This window comes from Egretta garzetta, unplaced genomic scaffold (genome assembly GCF_000687185.1).
Source record: "Egretta garzetta isolate BGI_Z169 unplaced genomic scaffold, ASM68718v1 scaffold375, whole genome shotgun sequence".
Lineage (NCBI taxonomy): Eukaryota > Metazoa > Chordata > Aves > Pelecaniformes > Ardeidae > Egretta > Egretta garzetta.
Genome location: NW_009259786.1, coordinates 2369670 through 2392664, shown reverse-complemented (window position 1 = coordinate 2392664; position 22995 = coordinate 2369670). Strand labels below are relative to the sequence as shown.

Here is a 22995-nt window from a genome sequence, read left to right as displayed (position 1 = left end):
GGTAGAGGATGTCTCTGATTTCTGTGTTTCACCCAGTAATCTTAAAGGCAAGTTAGCTAAATCTGTTCTCAAATAATGGGTAAAAGCATAAAGGAAAAATAAAGAATAATTACAGTTTTGATTCTTCTTTTATAATGTGGTAGAAGATAGGGATGGGGTTACTTGCCTTTCCTCACTGTGACTTGCAGTCAATGTGTTGTTGTGGGGTTAATTCTGAAGGAAAGGGGAAAGCCTTTTCCCTAGTTTCATTTTACCCAAACCATGTACCCCTAACAAATCTACAACAAAACCCGTGTCTTTCACTTTGAATCCTAGATTTGCATGCTCTTTTGGTGGTCTGCCAAGGTGATAAGGAATTTGGATGACCAAATGTGAATGAGGGAATACAAAATATAGGGCATGTCATTTGAGAAGTTGTTTTAGGAAAAGCACCCCTACAGCTTTATCTGATTCATAAGTTCAGCTCTGTTCCTCACAGCATCTTATTTTCAAAAGGGAGAATGGACAGGTGAACCCCTGTTTTATGATGGTCAGGGTTTTGTAAGACTTGCAAAAGCAAAGGAACATTGGAGGTATTGTCTGCAGTCTGCTGCAACTGCTGGCTAAACATTGTTTCTAGCTTGTTCTGATATATGTTAGACACAAACAATGGGGGCACATCAGAAAGGTGTCTGCCCATTTCATCACCCTTTGGAATACTTGGCTAATGGTTATTATATTTTCATTTCTGGGAGACATCTTGGGGACGCAGCTGAGAATAGGATGAGAAAGTTAGCAGAGATGATGACTCTGGCCTCTGGAAATAGAATCTAAAATAGTATAATGTAACTTTGAAATCAGATTTATGCCATTTTGTAACTGATATTGTCAGTAAAGATCAGGTACTGCTTAATTTGCTGGCCAGCACTGCTTTCAGGAAATGTTTGCATTTTTGTAAAACTGTGTGAATTTTATTCTGGTAGAACTGGAAAGTAGTTCTTAGTGCTGCCCATGTTTGCCAAGCACAATATAAGTCCACAAGGTAAATTAATGTAAAGTTCTCTAGTCTGTGAAGGATAAATTCTGACCTTGTTAGTAGGTGTTTTCTGTGTGCTACTCTGGAACCAGGATCTGGACTGAATGAGTTTGCTGAACTCACTGTTGTAATGCTGTTTAAGAGAAAGATTAACTCAAAACCTCAATTCCACAAAATATTTTTTTTTCCCCTGTAGGTGAAATGGAAATTCCAGATTCAAGTGACCCTTTAGGTCATACAGATGGACTTGAAAGACCAGTTCCAACACCTAAAGGTAAAATTAATTGTAGTTACTTTTTCTTTCTCCAGCCCAAATACAAGCATACTTTAGAAAAGACCAGCAAAATCCTGCTATTATATGTTCACTTGATTTACCTGTGAATACAAGTCTGTTAGAAAGGCAGCCTTGTGTGACTTAATACTTCTGATTCTAAGCAGGGATAGAAAGGTTACAGGAGTCTATAAAAATTAATTTTTAAGCATGTTTAGTCCCTGCATACTGAGGGATTAGATGTTTGAACTGAAACACAGAGGGCTATTATTACCTTCCTAGCATATTTTCTGTCATGTTGGTGCCATGAAAATGATTTAATTTTGTACAGTGCCACACCTGGCATTTCTAGGTAGATCTTAAGTATTGGTATCTCTAAATATCTTTGGTTTGAGATAATAAAATCTAGCCCTTGGCAACACAAGAATACTTACTTTTTAAGTAGCTCTGAGCATTAGTGAGTTTTTTTTTTATATACAGACTGTCATGACAGAATTTCTAGTAACGTTTTAGTTAGCATAAATTTTTATGATAGTTTATTACTGAAACTATAGATCCAAAATGCTATTCTTGGATCTGAAAATGCACATATTTACTGCAGACTGTGATTCCAATTACAATTTGGTGCAACATCCTAAGCAGGACTTTTTTGATGTTCTACCTGAAGAAACATGTTTTTTCACTTGTAGTGCAGACCTTTTTCTTTGTATGAATGCACAGCTGTAGGAAAGTCAATGCTTATGCTTAGAAAAAAATGACAGATGTCTTGTTAGCATGAAGAAATCAGCCTTCTTTCTGCCTTACCATTAGCATTATCAGCAAGATGAGCACATGTTGAAACCTACAAAGCTCTGAGGTGCTGGTCAGGTGTTCTGCTTGGAGCTTCTTTTTCAGAGGAATGTACATTTTGAGGGTACCTTGGAATATAGTCTCTGTTCTCACAGTTATCTAATGTCATACAATCCTTATTGTGCTTCATCTGAATACTAGTTAGATTTCTTACCTTGACTATGCTTATTAGAACCTTCTTTTTAGAATCCTGCATTAATTTCTATCCTTAATTGGATAAAAGAGCATGAGTTTATGTTTTCATATCTCTAACCATGTTCCTAATGATCATCAGTGTGGGATTGTGTCCCCCCCATTTGGGAGGAAGACTCACTGTACTCCTCAACCCTTTTCCACTTCCTGAAACTCACAGGAGGATTTGAGAGAACTAGACTTTGTCCTCCATTATGGGAATAAATTTCACTAACAGTAATTCCTGTCAGCAGCACAGTATACTACAGTTGTTTTATCCACTCCACACTCATGTACACACTACTTTTGATGGGAAAAGGTCCATGTTTAATCTGTAACTGCATCTGACAGGCTTGTTTACTTGGCAAGTTCACCCCACTTTACTCTTCTGTTATGTCTGAGCTTTTAAGAGTACAGACATAAAAGAAAATTTTTTTTTCATGTGACATTACTTGGTTAAATTCTTGCTGAGAAAGGAGTTGCAGTTATTTCCTTTTTTTGCAGGGCCACAGGCAATACCTGTCTAAGGAAGCAATTAATTACATTTGAAACATTTCTACATCATAAGGATTTTGTATTTCCTTCAGAAAAAAAAAGAGACACCCTTGTTCTTATATGACTTATTGGTATGGGATCAGTTGTTATTTTCCAGCATTCCTGGTCTGGAAATGGCCTCATTTTGCTCCCCTTTTATCCGAATAAGCAAAAATCCCTTGGTTGAATTTTTTTTTTTATTTGGTTCAAATGTTAACCCATGTCCTTCTGTATCATAGTGACATAGCAATTTTTTCTTGCAAAACATTAAACTTCTTTCCTTCCTTGAGAAATATTTAGTTATTCTAATTTGTTTATGACCTCTATTGTTTTCTGATTGTAGAATAGACCCCAAAGAGACATGAAAATAATAGTAAATAGGCTTTAACAATGCCCAAAATTAAAGCCACTTTAAAGTACTATGTGTATAGGTGACCCTCTCCTCTAAATCCTCCAGAAATCCTGAGAAATGGTTCCATCTCCAAAGTAATAAGCAGGTTAAGCAAGGTTTTATTAATAATGTGCACTTTAAAAAAGTTGCAAGTCTCTTTCTACACATGAACCTAGCCTTCTGATAGTTGATGGGATAGGACCATGACTCAGCTAGCGCTTTGAGGAGAATGTGTCTTCCCCTGTTTCCTTTAAGTGAGCACCTGAACCACCAGAAGAGCATTCCTCCTGAGCAATATTTCACTGAAAACTGGAGCAGAACAGTGAGCATTTCCTGTGGAAGAGCTTAGGTCTGCTTTGGAATAAAAATGAAAGGATTTAAGCACAAATCTCCACCCTGTCCAGTATATCTTTGCAAAGATGATCCTTTCCCCAAGCTCACTTTCAATCGAGTGTCTCTTGGTGGCTTTCTGTTTTTGCAACAAACACTCTAACAAACTCTCCCTGATTCATAAAAAGTCTCTTTCCCCTGCTCAAGAGGCAGAACCATGTCAGCTCTATGCTCCTCTCTGGCAACACCCAGGCTAGCTGCTTACTGGGTCTTGAGCTGCTCTCTGCACTTGGCTTACTTTTCCTGCTGGTAATGCTGGAGAAGGAGAGAAGTTTCCTCTCTATCTCACTGCAGCAGAGGGTTGGCCAGGACAAGGCCAACATGGAGCTTTCCTTTCTGAAGCCCAGAGGGGAAAAAGAACATATCTTTAATCACAAGTAAATGCAAGAGTTGTAGCACAAGCCGAAACCAAGATTCTCTTTGGTCATGAGCACTGTTGGTACATCAGTGGAGGGGCTCACTACTCAAAATCAAGTACTCTTAAGCCTGAGAAAGGTGTTAAAATATGAACTTTTCATGCATAGGTGAGCTGCCAGTAAAATCATATATCATAAATTATGTCTGGTGGTAGGAATGTCAGAGCTGTACGCTTTAATAGTTAAAGAAATGCATGAGTAAAGGCAACCTGCAATAGCTGAGACATTGAGTGAGTTGGGTCGGCTCCAGGACACATGGTGCCTCAAGCTTCTGACCTTAACTGTGGTTTCTGCACAAGACTGTCCGAGAACTTGTTGTGGTTCAAGAGGTACCTACGTGATAAATCCAAGTTATGACTGGACTATCCTAGTTGCTTTGACTTGACATAAGGTAACCTGTCAAGAATCATTTGTATGTATTCTAAAAGTGGTAGCTTTTTATCTATGCAGCTGGTGACCCAAAGAACAGCCTGCGGCTTAACTGCACTGTTGTGCCCTGCAAAGATTGGTTCCTAAATGGGCAGTAGCCTAGGGCAGGTGGTATCTGCCTCTTCACAGTCTCATCTGGATGTTTACAATACAAGAAAACAAAACCATTCCACCCTGTAGAATTTGATTCCTGAGCTAAGTAAGATCTTCAGTCTTTCAAGTATGAGAAAATACTGCTCAAAAATAGGTTTCCTTCTGCTAATAAGACTGCTTAAGACCACTGGTTTTGGTGTGGGGGACAATGTGCACATTGTGGCAGTATTTCAATGCTAATTCCGCTTCATTTGGCTATAATTTGTTCCAAAGAACATTTGAAGTGCGTATGATCTAAATCACTTCATTTTACACGCTTTTGGCTGCATTTTTGTACATTGAGATCACAAACAGAATGGAAGACAGGGTGCAAATAATGGGATTAAATTAGGCTGTGAAGGTATCAATTCATCTGGAAACATTGTGTGAAACTAACAGTGTAGTTTCCTCATGTATATTTTGGGAGAGCTGCCAACATCCCTCCCATTTCCTAACCTGGCTCAAATATGTTGTGGATTGCTGATCTTCATACCATTCTTTTATAAGCCCAGAATACTTTGCAACACTTTGGTATTCTTTATAGATTACCTGTCAGTTCTGTGAATACTTTATAACTCTATTCATAACACAGTAAATTTGGAAATAGTGTTGTCTTCCTCAAGTTATTTCTTGTTAATAATGTCATACCATAAGCTAAAGTATGCTTCCTAGGTAAATTATGCCTTATGTAGGAAATTATGATTTTACTTCTAATGGAAATGTCGTTAGATTAATTACTCAAAATGTTTTCCCAAAAAAATCTTGTGTATTGGATATAAGATTATATTAGTCTTAAAACACCATCACAGAAGACTGTCATTTGAAAGAGCTGAGGTAAGAGAGACCATGTCCTTTATTTATATCTAACAAAATGAAGAAAGAGTTATTTGAAGACAAAAATGAAAAAGGGTGGGGTGGGAGAAGAAAAGAAAAAGCACAGAGCTGAGGGAAAAAAAAATCCCATATTGCTTTTTAAACAAATCATAATATACATATTTTTAGTGGTTTTGAACACTGGAAAGTTTTATGCCATGAATCTGAAAATGTTCTAAATTATATGCAGTTACGCAGACAAAAAGTATTTGCCTTTTTTTTAAAGCAGCTGATTTTAATTTTGAATATCTAAAGCCAACACTACTTTAACTTATGATGTGTTCTGTAATACTGAACAGATGGGTTTACGGGCTTTTTTGACTGGTGGATTGAAAGTTATTTAAATACATATGTATGTCTTACTGAGAAATATGTATTCTAAAAAGTGGTATAACATGTCATTTTTACTACTGGTTCTGAAGTGATTGCTGTATCTTCAGGTATCTATCTATCTCCTTTGTTTTTCTCAGAAATTGGACAGTCAGTGTTTGTTTCTGTTGTGCAATGCAGAAACAAAAGGGAATCAACTGTAACACAAAAAATCAATTATTATCTCATTATCTCATATCCTCATTACCTCAGGAACACAGAAAGATGTGAAACTCAGTATAGTATCCTACATATTACCACTTAGTCCGCGTGTGAATTTATGAAGCCTCTTAAACTCCTCTTGCTTTAGTTTCCGCATTTGGAAAATAATGTTGATGATATCTTCCCATCTCATGAGACTTCAATATTCATAAATGATTTAGAAGTTCTGAGATAAAAGGAGTTTCAAATATTTAATAATTACTACTCGTGGATGCTATCACAAAACCAGTTTGAAAATTATGAATGCATAATTATTTTAAAAATCATATAGGGAAAAAGGAGCAACACAACAAAAAATAAATAGAAACCAAAGCTCGAATTGAAAACAGCTAAGGCATAATTAATTTGATCTAAAGCAACTGAACAGCTTTAAAATATTTTTTTTAGAATGAACTTCAGAATCACAGCTAAGATCTTGAAATAACAGAAGCAGAGCAATCATTTTGTATTGTGTTTATGCCAAGCATAGTACATATGGTTTGAGCCAATAACTTGGACATCTAAGTGCCAGAATAATATAAATAAAACTAAGAAAAATAATATGCATGTGAGGTCTCAGTGGTAGTTGCACTGTTCATGTTTTTAGCTTAGTATCTATTCTTGTGCTTACCTTGACAATGATTTGATGCATGCAGGAAAAGTTTATTTTTATATTCTTGCCAAAACATGCAAAATAGACCTGTCATCTTAATTTTGATTTGTGTGATGTTTGTATCAAGCTTATTCCATTTAAAAATATGAAGTACTGGCAACCTAACAAAGACATTTCAAAATATGAGAGAGTTTTGCCAGAATTCATGTCAGTCATTTCCCTAAGCTACTTTATTTATAGGGTACATAGAGTGTGATAGTACAACATAATATATAGATTAAGTTGCATTATCCTCTTACAGCTTCTTGTCAGAACAGTTTTTACTCTGTTCAAACAAGATAAATATTAGTATTGGTTGTACACTGTGTTAGAAATGATAATAAAATAGAAATTTAGTTTAAAGCATCTTTGCCTACAGCAAATGCACAAATATCCATCCACCAGATAGCTTTTCCCTTTGAAGTACTTTAAGCGAAGCCAAAGACCACTGAAGACAAAGGAAGCATTTTCCTTCATTTCAATGACCATTGGAACCAAGCCAGAGTGTAGAAAATAGTATATAAGAATAGTATTTGTATAACACAGAAAATTGCTCGCCATTATACTCAGATTTTAAAAGATTCTATTTGGTATCCATATCCCAAATGAAATATAATTGTTTATAATATGACCTTTACAAGTTTAGTAATGCTGTTTATACATAGCAAGCCCCAAATATTTTATAGAGAGTTTTTATTCTTTGTTTCAAAGGTATGTCAGTATTAAAACAAATTAACAAATCTGTGCAAGTTTTAAAAAATTCTAGCTGACAGATGCATAACAAAATATAGGATACAAGTTAAATATAAGTTCTAGTGCCTTCACATTTCATTTTCCTCCTTACCTGTCCAAACCAATACTTATTAAGAGAGAAAAAGAATGGTGTTGGAAAAAGTATGCTTTGCACATTGTTGAGGTCCCAATTTATACTGGGAAACAGTTTGTTTTTTTCCCAGCACATTGCATCAAACTGGCATCTGCACAGTGTTTGTGGTGTGACGTACATCACAAAAAGTAACTGCTGATTATCACCACAGAAATTAACTAAGGAAAACATTCTTAAGAACATGGTTGGTTAAATTTTCTACTTTGAAAGATTTGCAATTATGGTTTATCTAAAGTGGATAACAAATAACAGAGCAGCGCAACAAATGGCTGCCCACTCTGTCATACAATTTATTCAGATTCAGTAAGTATATAAACACCAGATTTCAGCAATCATTACTCAGGGAGGAAATGAAACTAGCAAACAGAGTGTGCACTTCAGGGTATGGACAGAGAGAGTGGATAGGCAGGGAGTTGCCCTACTGCTCCTAAGCTGCTCTGCAGAACTTCGAAGAAAACACAAGTGCTTCAAAATTCAGTAGGTTAAAATATTTATTACTTGATTTGTAATAACAGGGTAATAAAAAAATTTGCAGAAAACATCTGTAAAATTGGCAGGAGAAATAATGAACTAAAGCCAAATTCTGACCTGCAGGAAATTGATTCAGTTACACTGACTTCAGGGGAAGTGTGTCTAATCACACCGGGTCTGAATCCATCCATAAACCTTTGGCATTGCTTTTAGTGGCAATAGTTTTGTTCTAGTTATTAATAGGATCTGATTCATAAATTTGTATGAAATATTTTGGATTACTTAAAAATTATGGACCAAATTACTTCCTACAGTAACTCTGGTTTAACTGGTAAAACAGAAAGCTCTAGCATGGATTTAATCTTGAGTTAATAATATTTGTTGGTCCTAATAAGTAAATTTAGTATGTTTTTTCATCCAAATTCATTTGAATGCAATATTCATGACTAACATGAAGTGAAGACTCAGCCCAGCTCATTTTAAATCAGGAAAAGTGAAATAGAGGTAAGTGTCTGAGCAATCTATAAGCTGACCAATAGCACAAAAGCTGGCCAGTGGTTCAAGAATGATGTAGACCTTTCATATACTCCTGTGTTAAGAAGAAAAAGTATGTTGAAGAGGTAGAAGAACCACAGTCCCTGACTGTCAACTTTAATTGGCTGGCACTTGAATTGTCCCCACCTTTAAAAAAGCATCTTCTCTGCTTCTTTCACTTCTTAGGAATCAGGAGCATCTCTGAGTCAAATGACTGTACCTTGGTGTTGGCTCCATGCTGGAAGTAGCCCTACTTCTTCTCAAAAAAGACCTTAAATTGTCTCCCTTGCCTCCCTTGTGTGAGCATATTCAGGCCACCCCCACGATTGCTGAATCATCGATAGAACCATGGGGACCTCAGAAGATCATCTGGTCCAATATTTTTTGGGAAAGGGAGCCTACACAAGATCATCTAGCACCCTGTCCCGTCATATCTTGAAAACCCCCAGTGACGAGGACTCCACTACATCTCTGGAGACATTGTTTTCCAGTGAATGATTGTTCTCACTGCAAAAATTTTCTTTCTATTATTGAGATGAAACTTCTCCTGATACTACTTGCACCCATTTCCCCTTTTCTTCTCCATGTGGCTTCTTGTGAAGAGACAGTCTCTGTCCTCTTTGTGGATGCCTTTTAAGTACTGGAAAACTCCAATGAGGTACTCCTTCAAGTCTTTCCTCGTAGGGCAGGTTCTCCAGCCTTTTGGCCATCTTTGTGTCCCTCCTTTGGACACTCTTCAGTCTTCTGTGTCATTTTTGATTTGTGGGGACCAGAAGTGGACACAATACTGCATGTGTAGCCTAACAAGCACCAAGTAGATTGGGATGATCATGTCTCTATCTCTATCTCTGCTAGTAATGTCCCTGTGGACACAGCCCAGGATCCAATTTGCCTTCGTTGCTGCAGTGGCACTCTGCTGACTCATATTGAGCTCATCCACCAGGACCCCCAGCTTCCTTTCAGCAAGGCTGAAAACAGCTACACAGATCCTAGCCTGTACTGGGCTCTTTCATTATTCTGACTCAGGTGCAGGATTTTGGATGTGTCCATGTTAAATTCTTGCTTGCTCCCTCTTTCAGCCTGTCCAGGTTTCTCTCTAAGATGGCTGTCCCTTCTGCCCACCTCACCACCCAGTTTGGTGTCATCAGCGAACTTGGTGAGAGTGCTTCCAATCTCATCTTCCAAGGCATTTGTGTTGAACAGTATTGATCCCTGGAGGACCCCACTTGTGACAGGCTGCCAGCCTGAGTAAAAAACATTGATCACCCATGGTGGCCCATGAGCCAATTTCCTACCTGACTTGCAGATGACACATCCAATCTGTATTTTGCCAGAACTGTTCCTTAAGTTGGTGCTTTCATGGCCCCACATTGTCGCTCCACTCCTCTTCCACCCAACAGCTCAACACCATTACCATGACCAGATGCCCTTGCACTTCCTCAGTGCCCTAGTTTTTTTGCTAGAATTAGAAGAATTTTTCAGCTTTTCCACTTTTCTACTTCTTTTCATAAATTGATTCTTCTGACTTGAAGAGTATTATTGAGTATGACAATTCTTTTTTGAACATATGTCAAATAAATGCAAACTTACCTCTTCTCTTCCTGACTGCATACTCTGCTTTGATGTGGCTGATGAGAATGAATTACATACAGATTATGAAAAAGTGGCAAAATAAGTTGTGGTACTCCCTAAATAATGAGCTAAGAGTGAAATAGCCATGGAAATTCCTTTTCTAACTTGTGGTAGGATTGAACATGCTTGCTTTCTTGCTGCTAGAAATGCTTATATATGTAGAATGTTAGCTTGTGATAGTTTTAATCAATTGCTTCTATTCCCTATATCAACAAGATAATTTACCATTTTTCTATTCCCTGCCAGAATGTCATCCTAGTAATTTTAATACTGAAGCTATGAAATGTAACTGGAAACCTCAACAAATTATATTGTTGTGGCATGACATTACAGGAACCATTTATGTACTTTTTCTCCCTTTTTATCAGGCCTTTGAAAGGAAATGTTTTTTGTGTTCTGTCAAAGTGTTTTAAAGGCTACTAGAGATTTGTAGGCTAACAATAGGGAAAACTAATGGAAAATTACATACAGACTAATTTATTATTTTATGAGTAAAAAGGATGACAAAATAATTTGCCTGTAAGTTTGCAATGTCATGTGGAGATTATATATATTTGGGTTTACTTCATTTTCTATTTATGACATACTAAATTCACACTTCCCTACATTGTATTTTATTATTATTCCTTAAAGCAGGATTTCTTTTGAAAGGCCAATGGTAGAAAACAATGTAATGCTTGGGAAAAGCCATTTTTCCAGCAAAATCTGACTTTGCAAATTCATTATATTCTGATGTTTCTACCACTCCCCTCCCCAGTGCCGTACCTAGCTATTACAGAGGAACTGATTTTCATGGTCATGTCAAATGTAAATCAAAGCAGAGCATCAATTTTCTTAAGGTATTTCAGCAATTAGACTGTGAATGTTGATCACTGCATTACTGGTGTTAGATTCCTGCACAGTAATATGTTATTTTCTAGTTAAACAACTGCAAAATAATTTAATTGATAGGAAATGGCTCATGTGGACATCCATCAAAGTTATTTGATATTCGGCTCTAGATGACATAAAAATGTAATGTAATATGAAGTATTCCTCATGCTCTGTGTCTATGTGGTGTGAATTAATCAAAATAAACATGAACATGACAGCTAGATACTTTTCTTACTTGTTTTGACAATCGCATTATTATTTCAGTGGAATTACGTGCTTTCAAGCTTTCAATGTGTGATGTCTGTCAGTGGCAGGACTCCTAAAACCAAATTAAATTTTAAAATAATATCCTACAGAAGTTTTGGTTGCCAAGTTTTTACAGTGTTCTTCCATCAATTATTTATTTTTTTAATCTCTTGAGATCACCAATGCAGCATACGTGCTTCTTGATGAGCCCTTTGCTTTCAACAAACCACAAATTAATGCTTTTAGTTTCCATTTATAAAACTAAACCCATGAAACCTGATTTCTCAATATCCATACAGACCTTTCTTTGTCCAATATAGTGCTATTTTAGTACTTGATGTAAAAAATGGCAGCCTATAATCAATTTAAAAATGCCCTCTGCATCACAGGTTGCTTCTGCAATTGAGACATCCTTTCTTTAAATTAAATGTAAGGTTTATCATATTTAAAATTCAACTGTAAGATAAACCTATCCAAATCAGGTTTATGTTAAGTTTTTCTGGTCAGATAAGTACCTGGTAAGTCAAATTAATATCTAAAAGTAACTTTTCCAGTTTTAGTTATTTTTAAGGCAAATATATGACCATGTAAGAAGATTAGGTAGTAAAATTATAATGATATTCTAACATGGTTGCAACTGAGATTACTCTTTTATGGAATATGGGTGTATTTTTCTGTTACAGCACTAACAATTTCCCAAGAGATGTAGAAACTAACCAGAAAAAGGTATTATTGCTTCAGAATAGGTGTCCGCAAAGGGAGATAGGATTGTAATGGTATTAATTCAAGCTTGTCTTTCTATTCTGCCTACCTACCTGCAGACAAACATGAAAACAATTATGAAAGACAAATTGGAGTGGATGCCGTGGTGTCGCTAGGACAGTGAATTGCATTTTTTTTGGAGTATATGCTTGAAAGAAAATTGAAACCATTTATAAGATAATCTCTTAAAAATGTGCCTTTGGGCAGTCTTTTATCACAACCAAAGTGAAGTTTGATCTTTTCTGACCTCTTACCCTCTTAGGTTACTTCCTGACCTTTTTGGAACCAGTAAACAATATCACTGTAGTCCAGGGACAAACAGCAATTCTCCACTGCAAGGTGGCAGGAAATCCATCTCCAAGTGTCAGATGGCTAAAAAACGATGCTCCAGTGGTTCAGGAGCCAAGACGGATCATCATCAGAAAAACAGATTATGGTTCCCGTCTGAGAATCCAGGATCTGGATACTACGGATACAGGGTACTACCAGTGCGTGGCTTCAAATGGGATGAAGACGATAACTGCAACAGGAGTGTTGTTTGTAAGGCTCGGTGAGTTCCTGGCTTTTATAATTACTCGGACTGCTTTATAGACTAGGTATTAGTTTTCACAATAGCATAACGAGAAATGAATTTGATGTTTTAAGAAGAATTCTCAACACAAAAGGAAATAAATAAAGCCATTGCCTGGGGCATCTCTCCCAGTGCAGAACTTCTTGGTTGAACTCGATAACCATTTACTGGTAATAAAAGAAAGTAAATACAGATGGAAAGGTCTGTAAATATGTAGTGAAGAAATTTTAAAGAAGTGCCAGTATAAAGTACAAAAAGGTAATATTTCATTGCCTGGAGTTTTCAGGCAAACTGCTGAACTCAGTCTGTAAAAAAAAAAAAAACCTGAAGAGAAGAAGAAGAAGCAGTTTTCTATGTGATGTTCCTAGTGCTGAGGCCATCCTTGTGGAATATCACATTTGTACTGCTATATGAAACCTCAAATTCTGCCCTTTGACAGCTGAAGGTACACCATACCTTTCAAGAAGTACTTATATTGCATTTTGGACACTTAATCATCCAGTGTGGAAGGCAAGCTTTTATTTAGTTTGCTCCTGAAGCAACGGGGAAAAAAATTCTAGTGAAATTTCCCTAAAATTTCTTCTAATTTTGTAACGAAAATAGCTAACTCCACAGTCTAGTTTGTAGTGATTCATTAAGTGCTGCGTATTGGACCTTGTTCCCGCTGTGACAAAGGTTAAGAGCATGCCCTTGTCATGCCATAAACTCTGATAATAAAGCTCAGATGGGGCTTATTAAGAGGTAAGTGATGTGTCAAGATAACACATTGTCTTTTTAACAGCCTGTGTTTTTATGGCAGGAGATATTTTCTGACAAAAATTAAGTCCACTCAAGTTGTTGCCTGAGCAGACAATAAATTCATGTGATTTTTATTTGAGGCTTCAAAAATAGCAATATATAATTGTGTGCAGGAACAGAGTGGGGTTTGTTTGAATATTGAGACAAGTCTTCCTTAAAGAGAAAGTTTCCTTCAGATTGCTATTGATTTTTTAAATTCTGTTGTCCTTGAGCCAAACTTGCCAGCAATGTTTGTTTGTTTTATGTTTACAGGTCCAACAAACAGCCCAAATCACAACCTTCAGTAAGTACTTTCTGGAAAATTACTTAATGCAGTCTCACTAATTTTGTTCTGTAAGAATTTAGTTCATAAACTCAGTAAACACTGCTTGCAACCACAATGTGCTTGCTAAAAATATGTAATTTGATTGAAAACTAACAGAATGGATGAAGCTTTTTCAGACAGGGATAGCATTATGTTACAGTGGGTTTTGGTTTGATTCAATTTACTTGAGCAACTTCTGCTTGCTTATTTCATATTTTGGACAAGCGAAATACCACAAAGTCATGATGTTTGAACAGTAATTGTTTACAGGGCAAGTATGGGCTGAAGAGTGCTTAAAAATGAATGGGCTTAGGTTGCTGCAGTTGTAAGTTTACCCATGTTATATTATTATAACTTGAAAAGTCAGATAAAACAAAACTGGAATTCTGTTTGTTAGTGTAATTTTGACTATGGTGGTGATTTGGTGATTTTTGTTAGCTGCCTGGGCTTACTTGCTGATCCAGCCATAACGATGAAAATAGATCAGTTCTGTTTCATCATCGTTGTTTTATGTGTTAGTTTTAATTTATATACTGAGTATTGTGTAATTTCTTGAAATATATTCTGCAGTTGAATGGTGTGTGGAGTGCAGCGGGAGGCCTTTTTATGTGTTAATAACATAAACTTAGTGTTGGTGATGGACTAATTAAAAATAAGAGTAAAAGCAAATTTGTAAAGACATGTGGATGCTTTTCAGAAGTACATTATTGATCAGTGTTTGTGATCTCTAAACTCCCAATGGCTTGAGTGGAAACACTTTCAATAACTACAGTGGGCTGGCCACTGATCCATCCATCTTGCATGTACCTCACTCAGTTGTCTTACATATATAAAAATAATACCACATGGTACACATTCTTGTATTTCATATGCATAGAAACTGTAAATGAAATTAAAGGATTTCAACATTATAGGGTTTTCACAATTTTTCATATTTTTCTTAAAATTGATTGCTAACTACTGAAGATTAAAAACAGCTGCTCATGACAGAGTACAGAAAAATAATAGTTTTTGTAACCACTGAAAACCTATTTCAGATCTTACAGCACTTTAGAAAACTGTTCTGCACCTGCTCTACAAAGGAGAAAAATAGTGAGATACCAGGAAGCTGTCTGATCTTTTATGAGATCAGAGGGCAGAGACTGGTACAAGACACAGCAAATTGAAATATGCATAGTGAAGCACTGAACCGAAGTTCAAAGAACAGTTCTCAAATGCCACTGAAGAGTAGCAAGCTCCGAGCACAAGGTGAAAAGCTGGGAACCAAGTTTTACATTGATTCACTTTTTGTTACTGAGCAAATAATTCATCTTTATCTTCTGGCTTCCCTAATATTTCCCAAACTCTTCTCCTGTACTGACCATTAACTTACTAATATTTTACAAATATCAACATATTAAAAAGAATTACAATTGATAAAATGAAAAAAACCCCCTACCATGTGACACATATTTCTTAATTACGTGCTCCCCCAAATTGGAAGTGAATTAAGGTTCTTTCATTCTGCTTTTGCCTAGGTTTTGAATACTTGACTATTCAACCCTTGCTTGTTTTGAACTCTAAATTAAAATAAAGAAAGAAATAATAAAAATTTAAACCCCCCTGTTATTTGGATTATGACACCTCTGGATTGGTCTTGTACCAATGGTATTGGTGATGGACCTGGAAGCAGTAGTGTGCCATCATTATTTTGGACCTGGCATGAAAAGGTGAAGTGAAGAGTATGCTGATAGTAGTTGGTTGTTTGGGTTTTTTTTTAGTATCCACTAGTTTGAGAAGAAAGCTGAAACTTGAGAAAAACAAGCGCAAGTCAAAGGTCTGGTGAGAAGCCGTGAGAGACTTACCAGATGAAGTCCAGGAATTTTCAGGGATTACAGATCTTTGCCTCATTGCATGCCTGCTCCTATTTCAATTTTTTTCTCTTTCCTACTTAACCAGGTTTTGCCCAGCTTTCCAAAGTTCCTATCCTTCCTTTTGATACTGTCTTTTGTTTCTCCTCTTATGCCCCACAATTGTTCCCATATTCCTCTACTCCATGCCTCCTACCTAGTCCATCAAATAAAATGCCATAATTTGGCAGTATTATTGTTTTCTTTTCAGAAAGTGATTATGATTTTTTTACTGAATATTTTCTGTAAAATTGTGCAGGTCAATTTGTAAGCCAGAAAAGAGGAAAGGGGGGAAAAGACAAAAGAAATAGCTAACTGCTTGGAAGGAGCCCACATGGAACAAATTGCTGGCTGCACAGCACAGTCTCGTGTTGAGCGACCCGAGAGCTGTTTCTCCTGGCATTAATGCTTCCAAAAAGACATGCTTCAGTGGAAGCGCTGAAATCTAAACCCATTGTAACTTGGTTTAAAACTATACCTAATGAATTACTAAGGGATAAAAACCATTACCTATGTAGATATCATCTAGCAAGGCATTTTTATGCAGTCCATGTGTTCTGCTGTGGATTTCTAGAAATTATCTGCAATTAAAGATTGCCAGAGATCAAATGTGCATTATGCAGTCAGACTTGCAAGTGCAAAAAATGTCCCTGACCTTCAGGTAGTGAAGTTGAGTAATTTCCATAAAAATTTAGAAGTAAAAATTTTCAACCAAATATATAGTCTTAAATATATATATAATATACATCTTAAATATATCTTATAGTTTTTTTGAGAGGGTAGAGAGGTCTTTATTTCCTGTGAGGTTCCATATCTGTAAAATTTTCTAGGGATTTTTCTGTAGAAATGGAAAAATACAATCCCTACAAATTACTTTATTTATCAAAAGTATTAAAATTGTTGAAAATATTAATAGCGATTACAAAAAAATTTTACAAAGGAAATAAAATAAAAAATCAGAACAAAGAAAACTAGTCTCTGACCAGCCTTTTCTGTCCAAAGGACTGTGTTACTAGAGGACTCTTCTAGCAGAGGACAAGCCAGCCCAGCAGGTTGAATCCTTTCTGTCACTGCATAATGTTATTACCTTGTGTATCATTAACATTATTAGCTTTTTTATAATAAATGGGCAGGAAATACTGGAAAATTTTTAGTATGATATAAAATTAAGCAACAGATGTTAATCTCTTGGAGTCTAAGAGTAGAAGGGCAGAAACAGTTGCCTTCCCTTCTACAGGTGTTGCTCTTACAAGATAAATGTTCTAAAAGACTTATGTGTTCTCTAGTCTAATGTATTTTTCTCTTGAATGAATTTTACCCATTGGGCAAATCCCTGGTTTGAAGCTATTTAGATTTGTCATTAAGGCTGTGACTGTGGTGGTTCCATCTTGAAGGGAACCTGTGATATCTGACAGGTTGTTGGCTCTAAGGGCTTCTGGAAAATCTGATGAGGTTTTAGCAGAAGTGAGGAAGGCACAACAGAGTACAGGCAGAAAGAAGTAGCTATAAACTCAGCCCATGACAAGTATAGGTGAACAGAACTGGCTCTGTTGCCAGTGCTGCACTTTCTCCCACATGACCCTTCTGCAGTCTGCTCAGGATGCCAGGAAGTGTATATCTCCTGCCAGAGCCCTGCACAGGGGAACCAGGCTTTCTAAGAAACTTTGAGAAGTCCCTGTTCTATCAAACTCTGACTAAGATCAGTTCTGAGTTTGCAGTCATTGATGCCTGTATGCTGGATCCTTAGAAGGTGAATAGGTGGGAAGAAACACTGTTATCAAGTAGAAACTGTCATTACTTTGGGAAGGAATTTCTGAGGTGTTAATAATTCAGAATAAATTTGCATGCTCTCATGTCTTATTTTCTTCAGGTAGTTTAGCACAACAGTAAAAATTCAGATTCAGTCCATTCAGTCCATTGAAGAGAAGTGACGAAGCAATTGTAGTTGAGAAAAAAACAGTTCTTTCAAACAAGGGAAAACAGAATGTCCTTAAAAACTAGTAAGACATATGCACTGAAACATTGGTGAGGAATCCTGAGGCTGGGGGTGGGCAATTCATTGTCTATGGGTCTGCATATCCCATGGCTTTTATCATATAGCCAAAGCACATCTCTTATGTGACCCCAAAGGGGAACTTTTGCATGATGTGACAGGCATTCATACAGCTTTATGATGGGGGCAAATATGTTTTAATCCTGTGACAAATCTCAATGTAATTACAAGGTGGAAAAGGGAATATGGGGCCTTGGAAAAGAGGGTGAAAAGGAGTGGGTCATCAGAGTACTTCACCTGGAGGCCGCCTCCCTGCCCAAGGCTGGGGTCTTGCAGGTAAAGGACAGTAGCTGTGGGGGAAAACAGTTCTGTAAAATGGATCTATCTGGCAAACCAAAGGTACACAACATCATATTAAAAAGGAAGAATGCTTTCCTTACTGTCACGCAGCAGCATCACTCATATTTCTTCTTTTCCTCAGGTGGTGTGGCAAATACTCTTTGGTCTCAGTGCAGTTCAGCCACCAATAATAACATTTTTAATCTTGTAAACTATACAAGATTATCTTAAAATTCACATAAACATGGGTTTTATAACCAATACAAGGTTGTCTCAAACTCAGAAGTTACAGTGTTTACTCAGGCCCAAGAGGACCAGGTGTTCAACGATGGACCTCCTCCAGGGTGACATGCATGCCTTTTGTTTCATCAAAATATACACTTGGCTGAGATGACCATATTTGAAATATATATTTTTTTCTAAGATATTTGTGGTAATATGTTGAAGTTACAGAATAAGTGCATACTTTGTGTTCTGGTTTCCTGTTTTAATCAAGGAAGAAGGAGGATTTTGTGATTAAAACCCTGGACTGTAATTTTAGAGGTCTGGATTCAATTTCTGGCTGTACCCCTGCCTCCATGTGTGATTGCAGCAAGTTGTTTAACCTTTGTCTCTCCATGTTTTGTACATCAAATGGATATGTTCGATCTTGGGAATTTTTCGCCTTCCTCTATTATGGGATCAGATCGCTTCAAAATGTTTAGGGTACATCATCTCCCCATAAAGCATGGAATGTTACTCCTATTTTACAAATTAGGAACTGAGGCACAGATTATCTTGGGCTGGTCTACATTAAACAGCATGCGTTTGCCTTGGCAGATTTCCTGGCTCCCTGACAATCCAATTTGGGGATCTGGCTGGAACATGCTGCAATTCCCTCCTAGCCCCTGTGTGTCAGTTTCCTTTTTTCTTTCAGGGCTGGGGGGGACGCTTCAAGGAATTGTGATCCACAATCTCAGATCTGCTTCTGGGTCCATCAGTTTAAATGTCCTTTGACAGTCACTCAGGCTGAGACAGGAAATTTGTAGAGGAAGGAGGGAACTGAAACTAAGGCTGCACTACAATGTTTTACATACTGTTTTCTCTCTTATCTATTTTAGAGTGTAATTTTTTGGTACAATGATTGTTTCTACTCTAGCTATGTAGGATACAGCTTAGTAGGACTCATAAGTATACCGTGTCACAAATAATATTTAACTAAAAATTATACTCTGGTCTGTCCAGACCTGTAGAGTACACTCAGAAGAAGCTGACCCTCTGTCTTATAATGGAAACTGTGGAATTTTTATGCTAAACTTACTTTTATGTTTCAAAAAACATAATTTTTATTCTGAAAAACTCAGAATATGCATAATTCAAGACAGAGGTAAAGAGCAATGGATGTACAGGTTTAGGTTGCTTTGCACCATGCCAGATGCCAGCATCTCCCCACACTATGTTATTTCTTCAGCTTTAATCTTCCACTTAAATCTTTTCTGGCCACTGGTAAATAAATGATGAATGCATTTTATATAATTTAGTGTTAGATGTAGAAATTCAATGTGTGCTTACAAAATTGACTGATTTATTTAAATATTTTATGTTATATTATATAATATGATGTATTTAAATATTTTAATTGACTGTGTACTTAAATATGCATAACATCTTGTCTACTGCAACTTGTTATCTGGGGAAACTATTGCAAGTGGTAGTTTTTTTCCTTTCCTTCAAAGGAAGGGAAGAACAAAGGAAAGAAGCTGTCAGGGAATACAGAAAAGAAGGATAATAGTTTGTTTCTATCTCTTACTCCTATTAACCCATATTGTTCAGAAACCCTCCAAAACCAAAGGGAAGGCAAACATATGCAAAGGTGATTTAAAATACATCTCCAGGAAAGCTTTACCTTCTTTGGGCTACTGTACCAATCAAATGCCCCTGAAACTTACGGTATAATGCAGCTACTTTGCATTGCTTTACTGAGAGAGCCTGGTTGCAAAGACAAGCAAGCAGCCCTATGGGACTTGGCTGCTGTTGGCCAAAGTTTCCAAATACCTTAGGAAGAAGAAGCGATTAGTTACGCTTCTGTCTGCTCTTACAGTTAATCTAATTTAGGGTTAAATGTGAGGGAGCACCTTCCCATCTGTGATTAGCTGTACTGTCCAGATACTTTTAAATGGGTTGGATCAAGCAGTGTAATGAATGTAAAGCCTACCACTTTGCCTTTATATAGGGGACTGCAGCGTGCAGTATACCAAGGCATGCAAGACTTTCTTTCCTAAGAGTTCTTCGTTCCAAAATTTAGAAACTGAGCTTGTAGGTGGATATTAAAGGAAGTTGATGGTTTCTGTAGGGCAGAATTTACCTACACTCTGTGGGCTGGGAGAGCCTGCTTCCTACTCTGCAGAGTGGTGGTTAGGTTTTTGATACCCAGGAGGCTATCTTATCAGGCAAGCTGTAAGATGCAACTCTGAGATGTGTGGTATACAGCGAAGAGCCAAATACAGCTCTGACTTTGTAAATACGTGACCCCCAACATGCCCTCTTCCAGCAAATTCCAGATCAGCAGCAGGTGCTTAGGTTTGGCCAGCTCAGAGAAGCAATATATATTAAACTACCAAAGAAGTTGCAAGCGAAATAAGACATTCGTTAATCTGTTTAAGGATATATGTAAATTGATATTCAAAGTAGTAATGGCCCTTGGGCTTTTGGCAAGAAGCTACTTGCAGCTGTTGGACATCCCTGAAATAACCAGTGATCTATAGTTTGTTTTGATTTTACTTCCTCCCTCTCTCCCTCCCCTTCTCTCCTTCGTTCAGTAGCTTATATAGCTTTCAAAGTATTTATTGTATGCCTTACAAAAGGAAAGTTATATGTCCCTGAGACTTCCTGTCAGCATTTGATGCCACATTGAGTTTAATTAGAGTTCCTTAGGAGGCTGAGTAGCCTCTCAGTGCATACGAGGAAAGGGTGAATGTTGTCGGCACAAAGATAAAGGAACACTATTCTAATGAAAAGTAGGTAATTTAACAAAATGAGATAATGATGTAACAGCACACCATAAATCACCCTTTCAATTTTTATGGTTTTATGGTTAATTTTTCCCCTACTTTTGTATTAGTTTGTTCTCTGTTTCAGTTTGAAAGAGCTAAACAAGCTATAGATGAAACTAATTTAGTGTACTTGAGAAATGGTGAAACAGATGGTACAAACTGATAAAATTTGAACATTTCCATTCAAAACTAAATAACGTTAGGAGTCATAGAAGGCATTGTTTTAATAAAAGCAGAAAGAAAATGTACTGAGGAAATCTGCTCTTTCAAATTGGTACTGCTAAGTCTAAAATCTGAAGTATTTCAGGCAATATTACTCTAAAAATAAAGTTGCAAGAAGCAGTCTCATCAGCAGTCTCTCGTGCTCCTAAAAAAAGTCAACTGTAAGTGTCCCATTTCTCACTTTTTTCAATCTGATAATAACACAGAAGAGGCAAAAGATTACTTTAGGTGGGATGCAAACAATATTTGGTATATCACAGAAACTTTGGTTTATACATATGCGTGCACATGCATACACATACTTCCCCCACCTCCCCCAAGTTTTTCTAACAGTTCAGTTTGCAGGCCAGAAAGCACATTTGCCCTGCTTTGCCATGATTTCCTTCAAGTTGGAAAATCAGTCTCTTTAGTTCAGAGGGACAATCTCGGCAGGCTGACCTACATATAGAAACCCTGATACTTTCATCTGATTCAGTTTTGCAAAATTACTTGGTAAAAACTCCATTTTTTCAACTGCCTAATACCAAAAAAGTAGTTCCAGATTGGAAAACAATAAGTAGAGGGGTAAAGGAATAGAATAGAGTAGAGTAGAACAGAATAGAATAGTATGGTTCCAGTTGGCAGGGACCTACAACGATCGTGTATTACAATTGCCTGGCCACTCCAGGGCTGACGAAAAGTTAAAGCTACGTTAAAGTCATGAAGGCCATTGTCCAAACGCCTCTTTTTAAGGCACTGATAGGCATGGGCCATTGGGCACCTCTCCAGGAAGCCTGTTGCAGTGTCTGACCACTCTCTCAGTAAAGAAATGTTTCCTAATGTCAAGCCTGGAGTGGGAAGAAAGCCTGTGCTGGAAATGCAGCGGCGTGCTGTCCCTTTTCCCTGGCCGCTTTCCTGCTAGGCAGCCTGCCGTGTGTGCCGGTGCCTGGCATTGTCCTTCCCTAGGCGCAGGACTTTGCGCTTCCCCTTGCTGAACTTGCTGGGGCTCCAGCCTCGGCAGGGTACGGCCCTGGGGTGATGCAGGGAGCAGCACGAAGCAGTGGCTCCGCCCAGGAGGAGGGAGGTGGGTGCTGCCGTAGGGAGGCTGCACCGGGCAGGGCAGGCTGGTGGGGGAGCAGAGCCCCAGGACGTGGGGGCAGAGTTGGTGAGGAGGAGGCCAGGCCTGGGGGGATGAGCGCTGGGGCACGGGCTGGCCCTGGAGAGCCCCCGGCTGGAAACATCTGCCCCGGGAGCAGCTGCAGAGATGCAGGGCTGGAGCTGGGCAGCGCTCCCCTCTGGGGGGAACAACGACATCGCAGCTGGCACGGGTAGAAGGACCCCGCAGCGTTACCATCCCACCCCTCCCGGCAAAGAAGCCCAAAAGGGCGAGGATAGCGACGCCACCTGCGCTGTTAGAAGCACCGAGACGTTTTGTCTGGTTTTCATGCATTTGTTTTATTTGGGTAGTCGGGGTTGGGGGGCTAGGAGCCCTTGAGGGCTGCGCATGCTCCAGCTTGTGGCCCAGTCCTGCTTTGGCCATGCCCCGAGGCCCTCTCCAGGGTCACCGATGCGGTGCCGGCCTCTTGTTGGCCGGAGAGGCCTCGGAGCTGCCAGCCCTCTGCCATGGAGGTCGCCGTGGCCGCCCAGGGGAGCCTTCACTGCCCCAGCTAGAAGTGGAGGGCCCGGGCACAGAGCTCCTGGAGGAGGCCGGGCCAGGGCCGGGAGCCCCTCCTGCTGGGCCCGCCGAGCGCCGGGCCCCCCGCTGCCACGC

The 22995-nt window shown here is 38.2% G+C and overlaps 1 protein-coding gene across 1 annotated transcript in view; it reads left to right on the top strand.

Annotated features, from left to right (window-relative positions):
• Nucleotides 1-22995, top strand: part of ROR2 (receptor tyrosine kinase like orphan receptor 2) — a 50621-nt gene that overhangs the window by 2000 nt on the left and 25626 nt on the right. The window contains exons 2-4 of the mRNA XM_009639534.2: nt 1212-1289; nt 12360-12647; nt 13719-13749. Coding sequence (XP_009637829.2) covers nt 1212-1289; nt 12360-12647; nt 13719-13749 — 397 coding nt within the window. The remainder of the gene's footprint in view (nt 1-1211; nt 1290-12359; nt 12648-13718; nt 13750-22995) is intronic.